Source organism: Drosophila suzukii, chromosome 2L (assembly GCF_043229965.1).
Source record: "Drosophila suzukii chromosome 2L, CBGP_Dsuzu_IsoJpt1.0, whole genome shotgun sequence".
Taxonomy (NCBI): Eukaryota; Metazoa; Arthropoda; class Insecta; order Diptera; family Drosophilidae; genus Drosophila; species Drosophila suzukii.
In genome coordinates, this window is record NC_092080.1 from 22965958 (window position 1) to 22987409 (window position 21452).

A 21452-nucleotide genomic window follows, 5' to 3' on the forward strand; every position below is an offset into this window, starting at 1 on the left:
TTTCTTAATAAGAATAAACAGCTCCCAATCAAAGGTTATTATTTTTTTTAATGCATTTTGGACTTAAATCGCCGAATCGAAATAAAACAAAATTTATAAAAACATTTCAATATTAGCTAAGTCAAGCTTTACTTGGAAATGCATTGTTGGACAATAATAAATATTTTTTAAGAGAGTTTTCGACTTTCCACTACCAAAAGCAGCCAGGTTCGGTTAGAGAAATTAGAGCTAGCTGCCCTGTACCTGAACATTGGTCCAAGTAAGCATTCTTTAAACTTCAAGATACGTGCCTGTCGTTGGGGTCAGCTCACAACATTATTCAGTCTGCGCTAGAACGTGAAACTTGAAACATTAATTTTTTCAACGTTAAAAACTTGCAAGCAAATAAAAACTTACATTGAAAATGGCCCAGCAGGGCCAGGGAGGAAGGCCCGGGGGAGGACCGCCAGGACCTCCTCCGCCCCGTCCACCGAAAACGCCCCCGAGTACATCGCCGCGTGGAACTCCAGTGGTTGTCACTCCAGGCGATGTGACTCCTGCTCGAGGGCCTCCGCCCCCACCGGCCACAAAACGCGTCTCTATAGGTATGGGAACGGATAAGCCGGCTTCCAGCAGGGCTGCCCGTACGGCCCCACCTTCGACAGCAGATTCTCCGACAAGAGACCCCGCCCCATCGTCATCGCCTAGGACAAGTGTTCGCGATCCTGGCCCATCGTCATCCCCTGAAAAACCGGTAAAGGAAACTCCTCGACCCAGTCTTCAGGGTTCCGGTGCGGCGACATCTGCCAAGACAACTGTTCGCGATGCAGGTCCTTCGTCATCTCCTCGGGTAAGTTTCCCAGATTCTGGTGCAGCGACCCTTCGCCGAGGTAGTACTCAGGATCCCGGAACAAGGCGATCGAGCGTTGATGCTGCTACTCGGATAACTTTTCAGGAATCTGCCAAGGCTGGACCATCGGCAGCTGCCAAAGCTGGACCATCGGCAGCTGCCAAGGCTGGACCATCCGCTGTGGCCAAGGCCGCCAAGCCAGCAGCCTCCGAACCCGAGCCAGCAAAGCCTTCTCTGAGGGATAGACTGAACATATTTAAGAGGAAGAAGAACAACGAGAGCCCGGAAACGTCGTCGCCAGCAACCCGTGAGCAAAGGGCTCCTTCAATATCGGGGCCCTCGGGACTACAAAACAGGGCCAAAACCAACCGCATCCTCTACACCACCGATGAAGAGGTGCGCGAAGCCCTCATCGAGTTTTCCGTCTTTATCATTTTTCTGATCCTAACATCATTAGGTAAGTAGAACCTGTAGTCCCAAAAGTTTTTAGGAATAACTTTCGAACTGAATTAAAGGACATGTAGATATTTCTATCACCCCAGTAAATTTAAGACATCATGCGAACGATTTACGTTTGTTGACGTTCTTTTTTTCCCACTTCATAGGGAAAACTTCTTTAGGTCCTTTCTAATATTATCCCGAATTCATCCACAGTCGTTTTGTCTGTCCGTCACTCATATATGTTCTACTTCAACGACACGATGAAGAAACTCTTTACGACACGAGAATTGGTTGTGGCACCTTCGGTCACCGTTTGTTTTGAAAAGCTGATAACTGTGCCGGATTGGTGGGACTACCTGATATATAACTTTCTGATAACACTCCACGGCGATATGACTTTTTTGGACGGCCAACCAACGGTTAATAGTACGGGAAAGGGGCCACCAACGAAAACACCGGACGAGGAATCGCCAGAGGAGTTCCCAGAAGAATCGCCAGAAGAGTTGTCAGAGGAATCGCCTGAGGTAGGCAGGTTGCAAGAGGGTTTCCGATATCGAGGGAGTCCGAACGAAGATTGGGAGGCGCGCAGCAGAGTTATACGGCAGGCCGTCGAGGACGGCAGTGAAAGGGTCGACAGCCAAGCAGAACAAGGCCCCGCATTCAGCAATACGACTTCACATCATTTGGAGGTATGTTAAACAATGGATTTGGGGTTGCATATAAGGATAAGGTTTGGTAGTACTCTAATAGCTTTGTAGCTGTGAGCACTAAGCTAAGTTATTAATCATTTCGGTCTTGAACCATGTGATTACAAAATATTCTCTTTCCAGGGACGCGTCTTCTTATACGAGAACCTACTCTTGGGTCCGCCTCGTCTTCGGCAGATTCGTGTGCGGAAGGAGAGCTGCTACGTGAACGACGCCTTTATCCGGTACTTCAACACCTGCTATGCGGCTTATTCCTCCGGAGCGGAGGAGCGCAAGGCGATGTACAAGGGCTCGCCATACCGGACCATGAACGATCTTGATTCTACGCCCATCTGGACAGTACTTGCTTTTTACCGCACCGGCGGGTATACGGTGAACTTGGATTACGACAAAGACAGAAACCTGAAGACTATCAGCGATCTGAAGGACATTCACTGGCTAGACAGAGGCTCGCGACTCTGTCTGGTGGAGTTTAATTTGTTTAACGAAAACACGGACATTTTTCAAAGTGTCAAGTGGGTTGAGAGTTTTACTCTATCCGAATTTTACTCTATAATAATTTATCCTTAGGTTAATAGCCGAAATTCCACCAACGGGTGGTGTTATACCACAGGCCCACTTGCAAACGGTAAAGATGTATTCTTTCTTCACGGATCGCAGCATGGTTATGACTGTAATATATATCTTCTGGTATATTATGATTATTTACTACACTATTTATGAAATCACTGAAATGCGCAAATCAGGAGTCAAAATTTACTTCTTTTCCATGTTAAACATTCTTGATTGTGTTATATTGCTGGTAATCAAATCTTATTTGTTTAAGGAAAACATTTTGTTAGAACTTAACATTTTTCAGGGTTGTTACCTTGCTTTAGTGTACAATATCTGGCACACTTTTAAAGTAATATCCGTCACATCCAAAGCCCAAGTCGAATTGACCTATCAAAGTCTGGATGTTCTTTGCTTCTGGAACATTATTTATGTGGATATGATGGCCATCTTGGCCTTTCTCGTGTGGATAAAAATATTTAAGTTCATCAGTTTCAACAAAACACTCGTCCAGTTTACTACGACACTGAAAAGGGTTTGTCATTTTACAAAAGGCATAGACATTATTTCTGATGTGTAAATCTTCCACTTTAGTGCTCTAAGGACTTGGCCGGCTTTAGTTTAATGTTTGGCATCGTCTTTCTGGCCTATGCCCAGTTGGGCCTTCTTTTGTTTGGCACTAAGCACCCGGACTTCCGTAATTTCATAACCTCCATTTTGACCATGATAAGGATGATTCTGGGAGATTTCCAGTACAATCTCATTGAGCAAGCAAATCGAGTCCTGGGTCCCATTTATTTCCTCACCTATATCCTGCTGGTGTTTTTCATTTTGTTGGTAAGTTTTTCGGGATGTGTTCTATAATGTTTTTTTAAACGTTTTAATACATTTATTATTTAGAACATGTTCCTGGCCATTATTATGGAGACCTATAACACGGTGAAAGGTGAAATCACCCAAGGGCGCAGTCACTTGGGCTCCTACATCTATAGGAAACTGGCGGGTATGCTCTACTGGATCACCCACTGTGGGCGAAAGAGGCGACCTCAACCCCAGAGAACCGACGAGGACGACAAGGAGGCGGAACAGGATGCTAACGCCGCCCAGGAAGAGCCCCAGGAGATGAGAAAGAACATGACACCTGCAGAGTAATTCAGTTTGCATTCCTGTATTATTTTAAAACTTTTCTAATAACTTTTTTTAGACAACGATACTTTCAGGATATTCCACCAGGAGAAAACCATGATATGGTTCGGTAAGAACTCGGAATTTATGTATCAAGAGCCTTGTTAACTATTTCCCATTTAGCCTGAATAATCGTGTCGGTTTGCTGGAGGAAATTCTGGAGAGGTTAATCACCAATATGGATGATATTCTAAAACGCGTGGAGAAAGAGCGCCATACGAAAAAGAAATAGGGGATCTGTATATTTCAAGTAACTGATTTCATTCACATTGTGGTTCTGTTGTTAAATTTTATTTGAGTTCTTATTCTGTTAAAATTTACATAGCTCCAGTTGATAAAATAAAATCTATTAGACAAGCATCACTGTGGACGGCAGTACACGTAGTGCCGAAGCGCGCAAGAGAGCGTGCAAAGACAACTACTATATTTAGCCGCAGAATTGAAAATCTGCCATTATGGTTCGATCGTAACGAGTGATACACCAATCGAAAGGTATTGCAAAAACTAAGAAGATTGATACCAAGACTTTCGAAAAATAGATTTGTTTGGGAGAAAAAGCGGTGAAAGTGTAAAAGTAAAAATTTAGAAAATTGGAGCTGCTGGATTCGGTGGGGATAAAAGCCGCCGGCTGTTTAGCTAGTTTTATTCTTACTGAGAATAACCACCTATTCAACATCAAGTCCTCCAGATCAGTCTTACCCATATGTCATTCCTAAATCAAACTTTATTTGTTGTCCTGTTATAAGTAAAAGCTCACTTCTTTTAGAATTGCAAAGGGTCAAACCAGTCTACTCTTCGGTTCCTGACGGAGTCCCTGGATGTGTGCTTAGGTATTGCGCTGAGACTTTGTGTAGACCATTGCACAAACTGTTTACTTTGTCTTTAGAAACATCCGATTTCCCACACAGATGGAAGGAATCGTTTGTTATCCCGCTTCATAAAAAAGGGAGTAAATTGAACGCATGTAATTACAGAGGTATTTCAAAGCTATCAGCTATACCGAAGCTCTTTGAGAACATTATTACGCCTCATTTACAACACAGTTGTAGGTCCCTTATTTCCTCTTGTCAACACGGATTTATAAAACGTAGGTCAACGACAACCAACCTTTTGGAGTTTACTTCATTTGTTATAGGAGGTTTTAGAAAGAATCGTCAGACTGATGTGGTCTACACTGATTTTAGTAAGGCGTTTGATTCTGTAAGTCACCCGATTTTAGTCCGGAAATTGGACCTTTTAGGGTTTTCAGGTGATCTTCTTAGGTGGATTTTAAGTTATTTGAATGATAGGACTCAAAGGGTTATTTTTAAAAACTCTTTGTCATCCCTAATCCGAGTTACGTGCGGTGTACCACAAGGAAGTCATCTTGGTCCGCTCCTGTTTACATTATTTATAAATGACCTTCCATTAGTCTTAACGAAGTCACGGGTTCTTATGTACGCAGATGACGTTAAGTTGTGCCTGCAATATAATGACCCCGCACAAAGTTTAGCTTTACAATCGGATCTAAATGCATTTCAAACATGGTGCCTGGATAATGAATTGAATTTAAATGGTTCTAAGTGTAAACTAATGACCTTTTTTCGTGTCAGCCCCCACTACTCAACGTATACTTTGAGTGGTTGTGCGTTAGATAGGATAACGCATGCTGACGACCGTGGAGTCTACATAAATCCTAGACTTAAATTTTCCGATCACATTACTACTATGGTAAATAAAGCCAGGGGCGTGCTTGCATTTATCAAAAGATGGTCGAAGGAATTCGATAATCCCTATGTCACAAAGACCTTGTTTATTTCATTAGTCCGACCAATTCTTGAGTACTGCGCTCCTGTTTGGAGTCCCCAATATGGGGTGCATATAGACCGGATTGAGTCTGTGCAAAAAAACTTCTTAATATTTGCCTTACGGAGACTTAACTGGGATACAAGCCTAATACTACCATTCTACTCTAGTAGACTACTTCTAATTAACTTACCATCGTTAGCTAACCGTAGAACTATGCTTGGTATTACGTTTATTAGAAATCTTATTTATGGTGATGTGGAGAGTCCCGAGTTACTGGGTCGCCTATATTTTAATGTGCCAAATAGATTCACTAGAAACCCTTTTCCTTTAGTATTAAATCACTGTATGTTTAATTATGCAATTCATGAACCTTTTAGAGTACTTTGCAATGATTATTTTAGACTATATCAAATAATATCTACTGCCGACTCACTTCCTATCTTCAAATCAATAATACTATCCTACCTAGTAACTTATTAGTTTTACTTGATGTATTTTGTCTATTCGTATATTGACCTGTATTTTTAATTGTCTATTGTTACATTGTCTTTTTCTTTGTCCGCGATTATGTTTACTCGCCCAAAACGGTGATGGGCTCCGCGCGTAACAAGCTTTGCTTGGTGTCGTAGGGCCACTTGTTTGTACTGACCATAGTGCATCAACGTCCAAAGAATACGCGTCGAATGACACCTCATTTGTTGAAATCCGATGTTCCGTTTAAAAGTAATTCAAAAAACAAGATTTTCTTCTTCCCAAAATGAAAATGTTTGTCCCTTTGTGGGTTTGTATGCATCCCATCTTAGATTTAGGGTTTTGGAAACCCTATGGGTGTATAAAGTAGCTTGAAATAGAAAACGTTTGTTCTACGACTTTTGGAAAAACCCTCTAGTTTAGCGGAAAATCAAAAAAAAAAAAGATTTAAAATGCTTTTAGTATCTAAACAACTAATGCTACAGAAACGTGTTATATATCTCTGAAAAGATAATCATTTGCTACATACTCTTCATATAGTAAAATTGTCTGAATATAATAAATTAGAGTTATGATAAAAAGTTATTTTTTAAAATCACTTTTTGACTATTTTTTCATATAGCCCTTGAGATTCCTCAACTTTTGACATATAACACTTTTTACCCCAAAAATTACCGTTTGGAAGATATTAAGCGATAAGAAGTGCAACTCGTTTCAGCTCCGTATACGTAATATTTCATACTTATTGGAATTAACAAGAAAAAAACCAATTTGATGAAAGATATTCTTATTCGATTTTTTTTAACGGAAAATCTGTTATTGTTATTGAAATAGGAATCTTGATCTATTTGTTCTACCACTTTGTAAAAACCCGCTAGTTCGGCGGGAAATGTAAGAAACGACAGATTTCTCTTGGAATCTGAAACTATACAGCCCTTGAGATTCCAAACTTGTGCTATTAAAATAGGTAATTGAAGCGATAAAACTTGTTATTAAAAAGTTTAATATTCATATTATGTTTCATTCTTATTAGAATGTGAATGTAAACAGCCCATTCCTTTTTGGAATAAAGTGAAACATGAAAGTTTATTATAGTCTTTATTTTTTAGAGTTCTATATTTATTTACTTAAAACTAATGAAAGAAAAACTTTTCTTACAATTCTTAGAACATTTTAGTAGCTAAGTAACAATTATGTGTCCTAGGATAAAAAAAAACTATTTCTGGAAAATAAAGGAACCATTTCAGAAATAAGCAAATACTTCTCAAATGATTACTTTGTACTTTCAGAACATCCGGCAAATATTATGGACTTATTATGTTTTAGTATCCAAGCAAAAGGTGTATACAAATGCACATATGTATATATATTACTTTTGCAGGTATTGGGACATATAACTAAATTAAGGTGGCGTTCAGCTCAGATTAGGTGTGTTTGGTTTTTCAATAGCCAAGCCATATGGGGACGACTCCTAGTCATGGTATTGGGGTACTTAAACTCTTGTGCAAAAAAAATTCTGATATCAAACAAAAATACCTCTTAACGAGGAAAATAGTAGTAACGAAATCGCCTTTAACAAAAATTGGTGATATCAACATTTGTGACGAAAAATTATAATACGTTCGATAAAATAAATAAACTATATTAAACAACAACTATCAATCCTCAGAACCAACTGCAGATGCCTGTTTAACAGAGCAAATGCGGGAAATGAGGACACTAATTGGTTGAACTACAAGTATGAACTAGCCTATTATAAAAAGGCCATTAGAAGAGCAAAACGAACGGCATGGCAGACCTTCTGCTCTGACATAGAAAAAACAACTGATGCCGTAAGGCTCAGGAAAATACTCTCCAAGACAGCCGCGCCTTTGGGCTATCTTCAAAAAGCAAATGGATCATGGTCAGACTCCAGTAAAGAGTCCTTGGACCTGCTCCTAGGCGCTCACTTCCCGGGGAGCCAACAAGCAGGTCATCCTCCTGAAAGAGGAGCAGAAGAGGGAATCGCATTAGATCCACTCCTATCAGACCGCAACATGAAATGGTCCATTCATAGTTTCAAACCATAAAAATCGTCGGGACCGGACGGGATAACACCGGCTCACATCCAACAAGCAGGACAAATAGCCATAAACTGGTTGAAAAAATCTTCCAATCCATCCTGGCGGTAGGAGAACTACCAACAGCATGGCAAGAAACAAAGGTGGTTTTCATTCCCAAGGCAGGGAAGGCCACTCACACCACAGCAAAGGATTTTAGGCCAATAAGCCTAACATCATTCCTGCTTAAGAGCTTTGAAAGAATGATATGCCTACACATAAGGGCCACCGTAGACCCGACGCAAATATCAGAAGCACAACACGCTTACACTAAAGGTAAGTCAACCGAATCGGCGCTACACTTGGTGGTAAACAGCATCGAGAAATCACTCAACATCAAGGAATACACACTGATCGCCTTCCTGGATATAGAGGGAGCCTTCAATAACGTGCTTCCCCCCGCTATAACAGAATCTCTCACAGAACTAGGAGTTAAGCCGCCAATGGTGAGGCTAAACCATAAATTGCTGATAAGCAGAATGGTCACAGCCACACTAGGGACCTCAACCCAGACTAGACTAGTGAACAGAGGCACCCCGCAAGGAGGTGTACTATCACCCCTCTTGTGGAATATCGCAGTAAATAAACTGCTGCGGATTCTGGAGGGAGGAGGTTGTAAGGTCGTGGCATGCGCAGACGGCGTCGCCATCATCTTTAATGGAAAATATCCACAAACACTTTGCGATCTTATGACCGCTAAACTTAAAATACTATCGGAATGGACGATAGCGAACGGACTCGGGGCAAATCCCTCGAAAACAGAACTTGTTCTATTTACGAGTAGGTACAAAATTCCACAACTTAACCCACCCATTTTAAACAATTGTAATCTCTCCTTTAGCGATCACGCCAGGTACTTGGGGTTAGTACTAGATAAACGCCTCAAATGGGGCTTAAACAACCAAGAGAGAACCAAAAAAGCGACCATTGCACCTTACTCCTGTAAAAAAGCAATCGGGCTAAGATGGGGCATGTCCCCAAGAATAGTTAACTGGATATACACAGCGGTAGTCAAGCCAATCCTACTGTACGGAGTGGCTCTGTGGTGGACCGCCTTACACAAACAATGCAACTGACTCCTCTAAACAAAGTACAGCGAATGGCGGCTTTGTGTATTAGTGGAGCCCTTCGAACCACCCCGAATGAAGCGCTGAATGCGATCTTGAACCTCCCTAGCCTGGACTTAGCAGGCATGGAAAGGGCCAAATCGGCAGCTATTCGACTGAGGGACACAGGGCAGTGGAAAGCCCAATTTTTTGGCCATGCTAAAATTCTCCAGCATGATAAATCGATTCCGAAGATCACGGATCTATGCAAATCCATTGAATGCAGTCACACACCCTTTGAGGCCCTGATTCCTGATAGAGAGGAATGGGAACAGGGCCGACCGGGCACGACGGAGGCAATCTGTTTCTATACAGATGGCTCCAAATTAGAAGGACACGTTGGCGGAGGTGAATACTCCGAACAATTAGATATCAGAAAGTCATTCAGGCTCCCGGACCACTGTAGCGTCTTTCAGGCGGAGGTCCACGCTATAAAAGAAGCACTAACCTGTTTAGGGAACTTTAGCCTCCAGAGAGGACACCTAAACATATATAGTGACAGCCAAGCGGCTATTAAATCGATCTACTCGACAAACACCAACTCCGTACAATAGCAGACTGTCGCAGATCTCTCCACGAGATGGCAAATCAGTTTACTATCAGCCTAATATGGGTTCCGGGTCACCGGGACATCGTAGGCAACTGCACAGCGGACGAATTAGCCAGGCAGGGCACCACCAAGCCTCTCCTCCCAGGAGAGGAGAATGTCGGTATGCCCATGGCTACTTGCAAGCTAAACATAAAACTCTACTTCAACACACTAGCCAACACCCATTGGCAAAACGCACCACAGTGTCGCATCTCTCACCAGACATGGCCTGTGATAAACAACAAAAAAACCTCGGAGTTACTCAAACTCAGCCGCACAGAGTGTGGCATGTTGATTCGAGCTCTTACAGGCCACTGGCTTGTTGGCGCACATGCCGGCAGGCTAAAAGCCCCGCAAAATGATTTCTGCAGTAGCTGTAGGGAGGAAGAAGTGGAAACGGTAGAACACCTTCTCTGCTTCTGCCCAGCCCTATGCAGATTATCGGAGATTAATCTCAAAAACATAAGTGCCTTTATTAAATCTTCCGGGTGGAAGACATGCTGATCAGCTTAACACAGGCTGAAACTACTAGAAACGGGACCCTAGAGAAGGAAAAACGAGATCATGCGGTATCACAATGTACCCATTGAGGTCTAAGTGTGTCGGACTATAGTCCGACAACCGCCCTAACCTAACATAACCTAACCTAACCTCTAGGCTACTCAGGTCTGTGAAAAATTCGGATAGAAAGCCTAAACAGATTTGACACTTATTACTACGATTCGATAATTAGGACTGGACGATACAACCCTACCAACACTAGACCCAAATCGATAATCGACAATTGAAGTAGTTGGCCGAGAATTATAACTTGGGAATCATAACAGTGGAACTTTTCCCAAAAACCCAGTAGGTGAGGTTTAAGGGAACCCCTAGACGCTCTCATCTCGGCGCCGGTGGTAGCTGAGTGAGTAAAGGGGTTACTTGTCAGCAATAACACCATATCACCACCACAGCTTGACACACAAACAGACAACTAAGGATACATATAGGTACACTCTTGAATTGAACGCAATAAATAAAGTAGAATTAAGCAAAATGTGAGCCGAAAAAAAAGAAAAAGAAAAAGAAAAAAAATATTAGGGAAAATTAAGCTAGATTTTTTTGGCTCAAAAATGTCACCTTTGAAGTACTATATTTTTTGTATAGAATGTTTTTGTGGAATTGGTTTGGCATTCAGCACGGGTGGTAAAATCTGTTTCTAAATCGGAGGAAATGAAGTGAAGGAAAAAAAAGCCCAGGCAAGATCAGAAATATCTTGAAATCCTATTGTAGTTTAATACATGCTTTCAACTAGCTTAAACCACCCCCATGCGTTTTTGAGTTGGTCTGAGGACACAGAAATAGAGAAATATATAATAATCTGAAAATTTTTTTGTACATATGACGAGTGCTTTAATATTACAAAAAAGATAATCATGACAAAATCAAAAACCAAAGAAAAGGAAAAAAAAAATTTGAGCTGAGGTTTGAACCCCCATACTATGGAGCGGGAGTTAAATGTTCTAACCTCTAGGCTACTCAGGACTGTGAAAAATTCGAATAGAAAGCCTAAACAGATTTGACACTTATTACTACGATTCGATAATTAGGACTGGACGATACAACCTTACCAACACTAGACCCATATCGATAATCGACAATCGAAGTAGTTGGCCGAGAATTATAACTTGGGAATCATAACAGAGTGGAACTTTTCCCAAAAACGCAGTAGGTGAGGTTTAAGGGAACCCCTAGACGCTCTCATCTCGGCGCCGGTGGTAGCTGAGTGAGTAAAGGGGTTACTTGTCAGCAATAACACCATATCACCACCGGCCCGAGTTCGAATCCCGGTAAGTTCTAAGCAGCTTGACACACAAACAGACAACTAAGGATACATATAGGTACACTCTTGAATTGAACGCAATAAATAAAGTAGAATTAAGCAAAATGTGAGCCGAAAAAAAAGAAAAAGAAAAAAAATGTTAAGGAAAATTAAGCTAGATTTTTTTGGCTCAAAAATGTCACCTTTGAAGTACTATATTTTTTATATAGAATGTTTTTGTGGAATTGGTTTGGCATTCAGCACGGATGGTAAAATCTGTTTCTAAATCGGAGGAAATGAAGTGAAGGAAAAAAAAGCCCAGGCAAGATCAGAAATATCTTGAAATCCTATTGTAGTTCAATCCATGCTTTCAACTAGCTTAAACCACCCCCCATGCGTTTTTGAGTTGGTCTAAGGACACAGAAATAGAGAAATATATAATAATCTGAAAATGTTAGTACATATGACGAGTGCTCTAATATTACAAAAAAGATAATTAATAGTAATTAATTAATATTATAAATAAAAAATATTTATAACTATTAACTTAAAATAATTTTTTAAAATAATTTTAAAGTTTTATTTTGGCTTAAAAATTTGTTATTTATTTCATTTATATGTAAATTTTTGTGTGAATTTATATTTATTTTAAAATCAAATATAAAAATTTATTCGCAGTAATTAATATTATTGATTAAAGAAATAGAAATATTAAAAAGTATTGACCAAATTGGTGCCAGCAGTCGCGGTTATACCAATAATACAAATACATTTTTTTAGTATTAATTAAATTGTTTAAATTAAAATAAAATTAAATATATTAAGTGAAATTTTATATTTAAATTATTTTGTAAATTAATAATTGAAGTTAAAAAATTTTAACAAAAAACTAGGGATAGATACCCTATTATTTAAAATTTAAATTAATTGCTAAAGTAGTAATAGTTATGTTCTTGAAACTTAAAAAATTTGACGGTATTTTAGTCTATCCAGAGGAACCTGTTTTGTAATCGATAATCCACGATGGACCTTACTTAAGTTTGTAATCAGTTTATATGCCGTCGTTATCAGAATATTTTATAAGAATAATAACATTCAATAATTTTAATAAAAATTTATATCAGATCAAGGTGTAGCTTATATTTAAGTAATAATAATAAAATTATTTAAACGGATAAAATAATGAAACAATTTTTGAAGGTGGATTTGGTAGTAAAATTATTTAGATTAATAATTTGATTTAAGCTCTAAAATATGTACACATCGCCCGTCGCTCTTATTATTGAGGTAAGATAAGTCGTAACATAGTAGATGTACTGGAAAGTGTATCTAGAATGACAATTTAAAGCTTATACAGTAAAGCATTTCCTTTACATTGAAAAGTTTTTTGTGCAAATCAATATAAATTGATTAGTTTTTATTTATTAATTTTTATTTTATTTAGTAAATGATAGTAAAGTTTACAAAACTAATACTAACATAGGAAATGTAGTGCTAGCTACGAGGCCTTCGACTTTTTTGTTATTTTTAATAAAAGTATTAGAAATAACTATACATTTTAAAGTTGTAGTATTGTTTAAAGAAAAAATAATTTTAATAATAGTTTGTTAGTATTGTAAAAGAAAATTGAAAAATTTTGAAAAAATTTTATTATAAAAGAAAATTTAATTATTGTACCTTGTGTTTCAGCGTTTATTAAATAAAAAATAAATATTTATTTTTCTCGATTTTAAAAGAGTTAATATAACATATAAGTTAATGTGACAAAATTATTTAAAATATTATATTAGAAATAAAATGTTATTCGTTTTTAAAGGTATCTAGTTTTTTAAGAAATAAATTTAATTTAGAAATTATAAATTTATTTAATTAATTTTATTAGTCAAATAATTTATAATTTTAACATTTTATGGGATAAGCTATAAAATAAACTTTTAAAAATAATAAATAAATTTAATAAATATATGCTTAGAATTAGCAATTATTAAAAAATGTGTTATAATTTATTTTATAAATTAAATTATTTATTAAATTTTAATTATTTATTAAAATATTAATTTTAATAGTTAAAATTAAGCAATAATGATAGAATTAGTATATTATATTGTTTTAATAAATTTTTATAAGAAGTTTAAGTAAAGAATTTGGCAAAAATAATGTTCGCCTGTTTAACAAAAACATGTCGTTTTTGAATTATATATAAAGTCTTACCTGCCCACTGAAAATTTTTTAACGGCCGCAGTATTTTGACTGTGCAAAGGTAGCATAATCGTTATTCTTTTAATTGAAGGCTGGAATGAATGGTTGGACGAAATTTATTTATTTATTTATTTACCAAATTAAGCTAAGCATACAATGACTAACTTAATTGCAAAATACCGAGCACTGGCTGCGGGGGCCTTCGACTCTGGTTGTGATACATTTGATCTATGTATTTATTATGGTTTTATTTATATATATATATACATTTGTTTTTCATAATTTTACTTAACTTTTATATTGAGAGCTTTGCTTTTTTAATGAATTCGTGCATTTTTTTGATGTTTTCTGCGGATGGGCATTCTAAGGTTTGTGTAGGTAGCTGGGGCCCAAAGAAGTATGACCTGAGGCTAGCCAGACCAGGACAGTCATTTAGTAGGTGGTCAATGGTCGGAAGTCCACCGCAGAGACTACAAATTGGATTATTTTGGCCTTTTAATAGGTGCTCGTGTGTTTGTTGAGTGTGTCCTATTCGGAGCCGGATAAAAGTGCTGCACTGGGGTCTACCGGTCGCAGCTGGGAGATGTATTTTGCTGCATGTAGGATTAAAACTCCTGTACCTATGGTTGAAACTATTCCATTCCAACATCTTTTGGGTTTCCAAGTGGTAATATGTAAGGTTGTGTATATCGTTGCTATTAATGGGAGTAAAGATGAAGGTTGGGGAGCGGCCCATATTGTGGGCAGCCAGGTCTGCGTCTTCGTTTCCTCGTATGCCCTGATGGCTAGGGACCCAGAAGAAAGTAATTTTTGTGGCATACTGTTTGCCTATCCTTTGTATCACCTGTATTGTGGGGTCGCGATACTCGGGGTTATTTATTGCTAGCAGAGAAGAGAGGCTGTCTGTGCAGACAACAAATTTTCCCTTGTGATCGATTGCAAAGCGGCAGGCTAATAATATAGCAGTGGCTTCTGCAATGAATATTGAATTGTAAAGGGGAAGGCCTCCCCCCGCTATGATGGAGTTGTTAGCGTCTACAACCGCGAATGACGTTAATTCCGATGTTTTGGATCCGTCGGTATACAGCCAATGTTTTCCCCCGAGGCGCTCTTTTTCGCTTTGAAATCGGGAGCGATATACTGAGCTAGGAGTGTGACACTTGCTTGAGATACGCAGGTTGGTGTTTATAATCGGTTGTTTCCGAGACCAGGGTGGAAATGGCCCGGGCGGCTTGAAGCGGTTGGGTGGGGGTAGATCCAATTCTTTGCTGAAGTTGGCGCATATTCGGAGAGTAGAAAGGCATTTATACTTCCTACTTTCTTTGAAAGTGCTCTTGAAGTCGTCAGCCAGTAACCGATTTGGGGTGGTGTACAATTTTGGAATAAGCCGGGTGGTTGTTTCTTTTATCCTTGTGGGGATGCTAGGTAGTCCTGATTCAGCAAGAATGCACTTTATAGGTGACGTAGGAAACGCGTAGATTGATCTGCGTACAGCTCCATGGTATGGTGGTTGAATTTTCTTGATATGTGTGGCTGCGCACCAGCCGAAGATCGGGAGACCGTAGTCTCTTTTGGAGAGCATTAATGATCTGGTTATGTTTATAAGAGTATTAATATGTACATGAGAATACTTAGAGCTAAGAAATTTAATTATATTTAGGCGAGATTCTAGCTGTTTTCGTAATAATAAGCAGTGTGTTTTAAATGTAAACCTAGAGTCGAAGGTAATCCCTAAAATTTTCAAATTCTCCGTATATCTTATACTTTTGTTCCTGAATACAATTTCGGGAAAGTTACAATTGTGCTTACGACATATATGTAGGACCTGGCATTTTTCAATGGAGAGTGAAGCCCCGGATGAAGTACCCCATTGCTCCAGCTCTTCCAAAACTTCAGAGAAAGTTTCCTTGACAGAATCGAGATCTTTTTTTTTGGTAAAAATAAAGGCATCGTCCGCATACAGCGAGATGGATATATCTTTATGTCTGTTAAAGATGGAGGTGATTTGCTCAAAGGCAACCATAAAGAGCAACACCGATAAAGGGGAACCCTGAGGTATACCGTTGTGGAGCTTGTGTAGTTTAGAGGTTGAGTTGTTAACTCGGACCCTAAAAGTTCTATTGATCATAAAGGCTTTGATAAGGTTATAAAGCCTTGGACCAACACCCCAGAGTTCAAGTTGGTGTAACACTGAATGTAACCCTACGCGGTCGAAAGCCTTTTCAAAATCCGTAGCCAGAACGGATACGTGATTTTTTGTAGAAAGGGCCTTCGACGTGAAGTGTTGGAATCTCAGCAGAGCGTCCATGGTAGAGTGGCTCCTTTTGAATGCCACTTGGTAGTGAGAGATTCGGTTTTTTTGGGTAATAAACCACATGAGTCTACGAGCTATCATTTTTTCTATTATTTTCCCAATGCAGGAGAGGAGCGAGATGGGACGGAAACTGTTTGTGCTGTGGTCAGATTTCTTTGGCTTCGGGATAGGGATTACTGTGGCTGATTTCCAGACGTGTGGGTAGGAACCAGTGACAAGAGTGAGGTTGAAGATTTCAAGTACCTTTTCCTTAAGAGTGGGGGGAATATTTTTCAGCACTGCATACGATATTCTGTCGTACCCAGGACATTTCCCTTTGGAAGTTCGAATGGCAAGTTCCATTTCCAAGAGACTGAATTTTTGCTCAAGTTGCTTCGCAGCATTGCATATAGAGTTTGGTTGGTATATGCTGTTTACGTAGCTTTGTTTTTGATCGACGTAATTCCGAGAGAAATTACAGTCTGCAGAGTAATTTGACCAGGTATTACCAAATTCCTCAGCTATTTGACACTCACTGGTAACAAACCCAGCTACGGTTTTTAGGCACTTTATTGGGGTGGGAGGCACTCCCGCTAGGCGCTTTACATCGGACCATATCTTTTTTGAGCTGGACAGGGGCGAGATTCGTGAGGTAAATTTTTCCAGGCAGGATCGCTTAGCAGTCAGGACAGCCCTTTTGAACCGAGAATTGGCTTTCTTGTAATTCAAGAGGTTTGAAGTGGTCAAGTTGGACTTGAATGTGTAGAACAAAGCTTGTTTTTCATTTCTAAGCTCCTGAAGGGTGCTATTCCACCAGGGGACTTTGGCTTTGTGCCGTATACACTTGGTTTGCGGAATACAGCGATTGGCCGCGGCTCGGATGCATTTAGTTACTTGAGCGACTTGGTGGTTAATGGAGTTTGGTTTCCACTGTAGAGGAAAGTTGGCACATTCCCTCTCGAATAGTTTCCAGTTTGCTAGATCGGTTTTATATTTTGGCAAAGGAGGGGAACTGTCTGGACTGGGGTTCAGACACAGAACAATTTGAATGGGAAGGTGATCACTGCCATGTGGAGAATTGAAAACTGACCATTCCGAAATATGTGCCAGTCGTGGAGAAATGAAAGATACGTCTACATGTGTGAGTGTATTATGGGTAGAAATGTGGGTTGCTGAGCCATCGTTTAAGGTGATCATATTGGAATCGACTATGGCCCGCTCTAAGGCTTTGCCACGCCCATTGGATACAGGCGAACCCCATAGTGGGCTCCATGCATTAAAGTCACCTAACATTAGAAGGGGACCCGTGAACTGATTTCTTATATTTAAAATGTCGCTGCTGGTGAATGCCTAAGAAGGAGGGATGTATATATTTATAATAGTAATTTGCCTATCAAGACTGAGTTGAAGGGCCGCGCTAAGAATATTTGTATTTATTACTTTGTAGGTGTGAGGAATATGCTGCTTTATGAGCACACCAATACCTTGCTTGCTTGTGGTATTTTGTGAAAGGTTGTGAAAATAGCCAACATAGGCTTTTGGGCTGATGAAGTTTTGGAAGTTATGGGGCAAGTGGGTTTCTTGCAGGCACAAAACATCGGGGGAGAGGTCGTTTAGGATTAGTGTAAGTTCATTGTAGTTGTTGAAAATACCATTTATGTTCCATTGAAGAATTTTGACAGGCATAGAGGATAAAAAGATTATGTTTTACGTTTACGTTTTAAAAGTCTTGATCCATAGAAGAATCAGACTCGCTAACTATGTTTTTTGTTTGGGATTCAGAATGATCTGAATCTAAGGGATATTTAGGGGAACTTAATTGATCTGTTTCATTTAGAAAGTCTCGCACTTCTTTGTTGAGAGCTCGAGACTGCTTGATCAAATCATACGATTTTCGGGTGGAGGTTGTGGGAGGAGACGGGGAGGTGCGGGAAGGAATTGAAGGTCTGGGGGAAGGGGAGGAGGAGGGAGAGGGGGAGGTTGCCGGAACGGCAGAAATTTCTTGCGCTTTGGATGCTGCTGCGGTTGTCGGGTTGCTGATGGTCTGCTTGTTTTGTTGGAGCGTTGCTGTTGTTGTTGGTGTTGTCGATGGTTGTTGTGGAGCGACGACGGTCGCGAAGGTGGCCGAAGTTATTTTTGGCGATAAGGTTTGTTGTTGCTGCTTATGGATGATTTTGGCTTCGCGCATGCTGCATTTCTTTGAAGTTTTGATTCGGAGTATTTCTTTTTGCTGTTGATATGACGGGCAGACGGGTGAAGAGGCAGGGTGTTTATCAGCGCAGTTTGCGCACTCAGTTCTGGTGCATGTTGTAGGTGCGTGAGGGGGGAGGTTACAGGTACAGCACATGGCAGTGTTTTTACAGAATTTTGCCGTATGTCCAAGTTTTTGGCAGTTTTTGCACCTCATTGGATTGGGTATATATTCCCTAACCTTGACTGTGTGCCAACAAATGTCCAGTTTGCTCGGTAGGTTGTATAAATCAAAGGTTACCAAGATCACGCTAGTTGGCTTGATGACCCCTTCATTTGTCCGGGTGAATTTAAATACGTCATGGACGTTCTGGGATTTCAGTTCGGCCTTTATCTCAGCTTCGGGAATGTTGTTTAAGTAAGGCGCATAGATGGTCCCCTTAACAAAGTTTAGTGCTTCGTGGTACTTAGCTTCAATTTCGCAAATACCGTGTAGACGATCGGTTTTAAGAAATTTTTCGGCTACATCTTTGGTTTTAACCAGAATCAGCAGATTCCCGTCTCTGAGGGTGGAAATTGAGATGATCTCTTTGCTGATGATGTTAAGTGCTCGATGAACAGCAAAACAGGAAAATTCGGAGATGGTTTTTGATGAGTTTTTTGCGGTTATGATGATGAACTTCGGGTTCTTTTGCACAGATTCTGGGAGTTCTGGGAATTCCTCGGAAAACTTTTGGTATGATCGTTTTTTCTTTTTAGTTTTTGGGCTTTCACTGAGGACAGCAAAGCGGTTTTCCCCCAGATTGGGGGGCCCGGGGGGCATGGTCACTATTTGCTTGCTGTTAGGTGGAGTTCGGGTGTTCGTTGGAGATAAGAAAAAAGTGGATCGTAACTCGCACGAATAGAACTGCCGGGAGAAAAGTTACAGACGTCCGCACTCTATGAGAGGTAGTCGATGACTGGGTTGGACGAAATATTAACTGTTTCATTTGAATTTTTATTAGAACTTTATTTTTTAGTCAAAAAGCTAAAATTTATTTAAAAGACGAGAAGACCCTATAAATCTTTCTATTTTATTTATTTTAATTATAAAGATTAACTTAATTTAATTTTAATAAATTAAAATATTTTATTGGGGTTATATTAAAATTTAAAAAACTTTTAATTTTTAAAAACATTAATTTATGAATAATTGATCCATTAATAATGACTAAAAGATTAAGTTACTTTAGGAATAAAAGCGTATTTTTTTTGGAGAGTTCATATCGATAAAAAGATTGCGACCTCGATGTTGGATTAAGATATAATTATACCCGTTACTCGTAGAGTAGAAGGGTATACTAGAAAGTATGTAACAGGCAGAAGGAAGCGTTTCCGACCCCATAAAGTATATATATTCTTGATCAGGATCACTAGCCGAGTCGATCTAGCCATGTCCGTCTGTCCGTCTGTCTGTCCGTCCGGATTAACGCTGAGAGCGGAAACTATGAGAGCTAGGCTATTGAGATTTGACGTGCAGATTCCTGAGCTTCTTACGCAGCGCAAGTTTGTTTCAGTAGACTGCCACGCCCACTCTAACGCCCACAAACCGCCCAAAACTGTGGCTCCTACAGTTTTAATGCTAGAATAAAAATTTTAACTGACATGTAATGTTCTCATCAATACCTATCGATTGACCGAAAAAGGGTGCCACGCCCACGTTAACGCCTACAAACCGCGAAAACCTGTGACGAACACATTTTCATGGTAGATAAAAAATTTGAACTGAAATGTATTGGTCTCGTCAATACCTATCGATTGATCCAAAAAAAATTGCCACGCCACTCTAACGCCCATAACGCTTAAATCTGTCTACCGCCGGTAGGTGGCGCATTTTAATCTCGCTTTGCTGCTTGCATTTCTCTATTTCCCTTTGGTCCCTTTAGCTGAGTAACGGGTATCTGATAGTAGAGGTACTCGACTATAGCGTTCTTCCTTGTTATACCCGTTACTCGTAGAGTAAAAGGGTATACTAGATTCGTCGGAAAGTATGTAACAGGCCGAAGGAAGCGTTTCCGACCCCATAAAGTATATATATTCTTGATCAGGATCACTAGCCGAGTCGGTCTGTCCGTCTGTCCGTCTGTCTGTCCGGATGAACGCTGAGATCTCGGAAACTATGAGGGCTAGGCTATTGAGATTTGGCGTAAAGATTCCTGAGCTTCTTACGCAGCGCAAATTTGTTTCAGTAGACTGCCACGCCCACTCTAACGCCCACAAACCGCCCGAAACTGTAACTTCTACAGTTTTGATGCTAGATAGAAAATTTTAACTGAAATGTATTGTTCTCATCAATACCTATCGATTGACCTAAAAAAAAATTTGCCACGCCCACTTAAACGCCCACAAACCGCGAAAACCTGTGACGCCCACAGTTTGCATGCTAGATAAAAAATTTTAACTGAAATGTATTGGTGTCGTCAATACCTATCGATTGATCCAAAAATAAATTTGCCACGCCCACTCTAACGCCCATAACGCTTAAATCTGTCTACCGCCGGTAGGTGGCGCATTTTAATCTCGCTTTGCTGCTTGCATATCTCCATTTCCCTTTGAGTAACGGGTATCTGATAGTCGAGGTACTCGACTATAGCGTTCTTCCTTGTTTTTGTATAGAATGTTTTTGTGGAATTGGTTTGGCATTCAGCACGGGTGGTAAAATTGGTTTCCAAATCGGAGGAAATGAAGCGAAGGAAAAAAACCCAGGCAAGATCAGAAATATCTTGAAATCCTATTGTTGTTCAATCAAACAAAAACACTTCTTAACGAGGTAAAAAGTAGTGGCGAAAGCGCCTTTAACAAAAATTTCTGATATCAATAATTGTGACAAAAATTGATATTACATTCGATAAAATAAATAAACTATACTAAATTTATGATTTCGGCCCGCAACAGTAAATATTTATTTACCTACACGTACTTTTTCTGTTGTACCGTGCCGAATACATAAATTTAATATAGTTTATTTATTTTATCGAATGTAATATCATTTTTCGTCACAATTGTTGATATCAGAAATTTTTTTAAAGGCGCTTTCGCCACTACTTTTTACCTCGTTTAGAGGTGTTTTTTGTTTGATTAAAACTCAGCTGGAATTTCTAACATTTTATAATGGAGCACACACATTACCTGGCAAACAATCAAATACCCGAAAATTAAT

The 21452-nt window shown here is 39.4% G+C and overlaps 1 protein-coding gene across 1 annotated transcript; it reads left to right on the forward strand.

Moving 5' to 3' along the window:
• The first annotated feature begins 302 nt into the window (after positions 1-302).
• On the forward strand, positions 303-4096 carry Pkd2 (Polycystic kidney disease 2). The gene is made up of 10 exons (XM_017071254.4): positions 303-829; positions 935-1286; positions 1484-1959; positions 2101-2492; positions 2548-2779; positions 2837-3064; positions 3124-3366; positions 3430-3677; positions 3734-3784; positions 3838-4096. The coding sequence occupies exons 1-10, from the start codon at positions 404-406 to the stop codon at positions 3944-3946; spliced, it is 2757 nt and encodes a 918-aa protein (XP_016926743.2). The 5' UTR covers positions 303-403; the 3' UTR covers positions 3947-4096.
• The last annotated feature ends 17356 nt before the right edge of the window (positions 4097-21452 follow it).

What these genes read in the sequence shown, in the direction of transcription:
- Pkd2 (XM_017071254.4), top strand. Translation starts at nt 404, where the DNA reads ATGGCCCAGCAGGGCCAGGGAGGAAGGCCCGGGGGAGGACCGCCAGGA. An exon ending in GTCCTTCGTCATCTCCTCGG is followed by an intron (nt 830 to 934) that starts GTAAGTTTCCCA and finishes ATAACTTTTCAG; the next exon opens with GAATCTGCCAAGGCTGGACC. An exon ending in GAAAACCATGATATGGTTCG is followed by an intron (nt 3,785 to 3,837) that starts GTAAGAACTCGG and finishes TTTCCCATTTAG; the next exon opens with CCTGAATAATCGTGTCGGTT.